We start from the raw sequence: 3,662 nt of genomic DNA, 5'->3' as shown, positions 1-3,662 counted from the left end.
CTCCTCGGGGACCCTTAGGGTGGTCCCGGGGAGTCGTACCCGAACGTTTTGATCCTAAAAACATTTATTAAGACACTAGGGTCACCTCCACTTATTTTAGACTCCGAACAACCCATAAAAACATAAACAACATACTAGAACACACCAACACGTAAAAGACTAGTTTCCGAACGTCTTGGTCGTCCCTTGACGTTTGACTTCCAAACTCTTTAAAACTGACTTAAAAGGCTATTCTTTATTATTTTGACAAGTTATTAATGCATAAAACCCATGTGAGGCTCTACTTTATCCTACTTTATTTTGAGGGTCGTTACAATACTGCAACCTACACCATTGATTTTTAGAGTACTTCCTCCATTTTTATTTAAGTAATTTAATTTGATTGAGTATAAAATTTAAATATTTAAGAGATATTTTAAATTTTATAATTTTATAATCTTAAATTAAATATACATAGTTATTCAAATTTTATGATCTTAAACTTGTCTTAAAATATTAAAATTGAAAAACTTACTAAAGAAAGAGATTTTTTGAGAACAAACTAAAATAATAAAATAAAATAAGACACTTAAATTGAGACATGAAAAAACATTATATAATACCCCAAACAGCCAAACTCAAGTCCTAATAAATTTGCAAAGGTTAAAGTATTAATTAGCTCGTTAAATCACTTGTATTATAATAATAAATAAAATACAAAATGAGAAACAGAAAAAGGAAATCCATCCTGAAAACAATGTGCTGTATATACCTTGTAATGGAGAACTCCTTCAGATTAAAACAAAATCAGTTTTTGTATTGTTTACAGAAGAATGAAGCCACCTAAACTCTACATGCTTGAGTGTTAACTTTATTAGGTGTAACTCAGCATGCTTTCATAGCCATGCAAAGTGCAATGTGTCAATCCTTTCCTTACCTCTCCTTCCTATAAATACCATCACTTCCCATTCTCCACTTCCCATCAGCAATCAATAGTTTTAATTAATCATATATCTACTCTTCTTACAATCAATCAATTATGGGTTCTAGCTGGCTTTGTTTCTCCCTTAGTTTTCTTCTAGTGTTGCATGGTACCTTTGCTCAGCAAAGATACCAACAGCAACAAGGTCAGTGTCAGCTTAATAGACTTAACCCTCAGGAGCCAACTGTTCGCATTCAAGCTGAAGCAGGGGTTACTGAGTTATGGGACAAAAATAACCAACAGTTTCAATGTGCTGGTGTTTCACTCGTTAGACATGTTATCCAGTCTAGAGGCATGCTGTTGCCTTCTTACCTTAATACTCCTCTCCTTGCCTATGTTGAACAAGGTACTTTAACATTATATTCTTTCCCCTTTTTGATAATGATAAGGTCTACGTACTCTCTATTGGTTATGTTAGTTGTTGCATTGATAAATTGATTGTAACTAATTAATGTACAGGTAGGGGATTTTTTGGGATTATGAATTCTGGATGCCCTGAAACTTTCCAGTCATCACAGCAATTTCAGCAAGGTGAAAGGGGTGCAGGATCAAGATTCCAAGATCGTCATCAGAAGATTGGACAGTTCAAACAGGGAGACATTATTGCCTTCCCTGCTGGAGCTGCTCATTGGGCTTATAACGAAGGAAATGAGGAGCTTGTTCTTGTTTGTTTCGAGGATAGTGGTAACAGTGCAAACCAGCTTGATCAAAATTCAAGGGTATGTACGTTACATAAAGTTTAACAACATACTCAATCAAGTGAAGTATTAATTTTAATAAATAAATGAATCTGATTTTCGTTTTTTGCAGAGATTCTTCATAGCTGGAAACCCGCAACAAGGAGAACAGCAACAGGGACAACAAGGAGGAGCCCGCAGCTTCCAGAAAGAGCAATTCCAATCTGGAAATGTGTTCAGGGGATTTGAATTAGAGTTGTTGGCTGAGGCATTTGGCGTAAGTAAGGAAACAGCAAGGAAACTTCAGGGAGAGGAGGACCAGAGAGGCCACATTGTGAACATTGATCAAGGGCTTAGAGTTGTGAGACCACCATTCTCACAAGAACAAGAGGAGCGTGAGGAGAGACAAGAGCAAGGACAATACGGTCCTCGTGCAAACGGAATTGAGGAAACCATCTGCTCCGCTAAGCTCAGGCAGAACATCGATAACCCCTCTCGTGCTGATGTCTACAATCCTCAGGCTGGACGCTTCACCACTGTCAACAGCCTCACTCTACCCATCCTCAGCTTCCTCCGCCTCAGCGCTGCCAGAGGAGTTCTTTACAGAGTAAGCCACAACTTGCTATTGCTATTGCTACTCCCTGTGTTTAAATTTGCTTGTCTGATTTTAACTTGATATGAATCTAATGTGCAGAATTCGATCATGGCACCACACTGGTGGACAAATGCACACAGCGTAATCTACGTAACAAAGGGAGAAGCAAGGATCCAGATAGTTGATCACAGAGGACAAGCAGTGCTAGATGACAGAGTAAGACGGGGGCAAGTTGTGATAGTGCCACAGAACTTCGCCGTGGTGAAACATGCCGAAAATGAAATCTTTGAGTGGGTCGTATTCAATACCAATGACAATGCCATGATCAACACACTCAGTGGCCGTACTTCTGCTATTCGAGGATTACCCGTGGATGTGATAGCCAATTCTTACCAGATTACAAGGGAAGAGGCAAGGAGGCTCAAGTTTAACAGGGAAGAAACTCTACTTTTCAGCTGTTCAGAAAAATCTAGCCAATATGGGAGAGTTGCTGCTGCTTAATTACAACATTTTGCTTGCTTTTTTTCCCCTATGTAATAAGCTAAGCTAAAAGCGTACTTAATAAAACAGAGGACCTTATACGGTCATCTTTCTAATGATGTAATGGCAACAGTTATGTATATCTATAAGCGGCAAGTTCTTGTACCTTGGCAAATAAAAGGAGCACTACGCTTTCGCCTTTTTTTGAGCTAATTTGGACTGTCTTCCTTTTTTCGAACAACAATGGTATAATTGATAGGTGAACATCAAATTATAGCATCGAGTTAGAAAAAATAAGAAGAAATTTCATTCTTTTGCCAACATAATCTGAATGAAAAGAAGTATTATCTTAAATATGCAGAAGTTTTATACTACTTATAAATCAGCTGGAGCCTGGATTGTTTGATTATTCTTCGATCAAAGTACACAATGAACTAAATAGCTTCAGACCTATTGATTAAGCCAACTCACAAAGATGTGTTTTATTGATTATGCTAGATCTCAAGGACTACATAGGCTTTGATGTATTTTCATTGGTTTTCTTCTTCTTTTTCATTTTTGTAACATTCACAAATGAAGTATTAAGTGAGTTTCGATATACATATATTTGTGATTTGAATGTTTGTGAAATTCTTTATTATGAATGTTTATTGCATATCCATTGTGAATGTTTGTTGTGCATTCTACATAAGTGACCACTTCCATCAATTTAGTGTTGATAGGAAACGAAACGAACTTTAAAGAGATTATCATAAGAATAATTTATGTTGATAGGAAAAGGAAATTATCATAAGAACAAGTAATAAAAAAAGGTCATTACAATGTTTTGATTGTGAAAATAAGCTTTACCTGTTCCATATTCAGAGTCGGGTACGAGTTCATGCTTACGAGTAGAGTAATTTTAGTTTAGAAGCAAATGGAGCTTGATTAACATTTGTACAATATTATC

General features: G+C 36.6%; 1 protein-coding gene across 1 annotated transcript; it reads left to right on the top strand.

Annotated features, from left to right (window-relative positions):
• The first annotated feature begins 565 nt into the window (after positions 1–565).
• On the top strand, positions 566–2,878 carry LOC102598394 (legumin B-like). Its single transcript, XM_006351611.2, has 4 exons — positions 566–1,307; positions 1,421–1,680; positions 1,772–2,245; positions 2,333–2,878. Exons 1-4 carry the CDS (start codon positions 1,019–1,021, stop codon positions 2,732–2,734), a joined length of 1,425 nt encoding a protein of 474 aa, XP_006351673.1. The 5' UTR covers positions 566–1,018; the 3' UTR covers positions 2,735–2,878.
• Positions 2,879–3,662: the final 784 nt, after the last annotated feature.

This window comes from Solanum tuberosum, unplaced genomic scaffold (assembly GCF_000226075.1).
Source record: "Solanum tuberosum cultivar DM 1-3 516 R44 unplaced genomic scaffold, SolTub_3.0 scf00130, whole genome shotgun sequence".
Classification (NCBI taxonomy): domain Eukaryota; kingdom Viridiplantae; phylum Streptophyta; class Magnoliopsida; order Solanales; family Solanaceae; genus Solanum; species Solanum tuberosum.
This window is presented reverse-complemented; position numbering and strand designations above follow the sequence as displayed.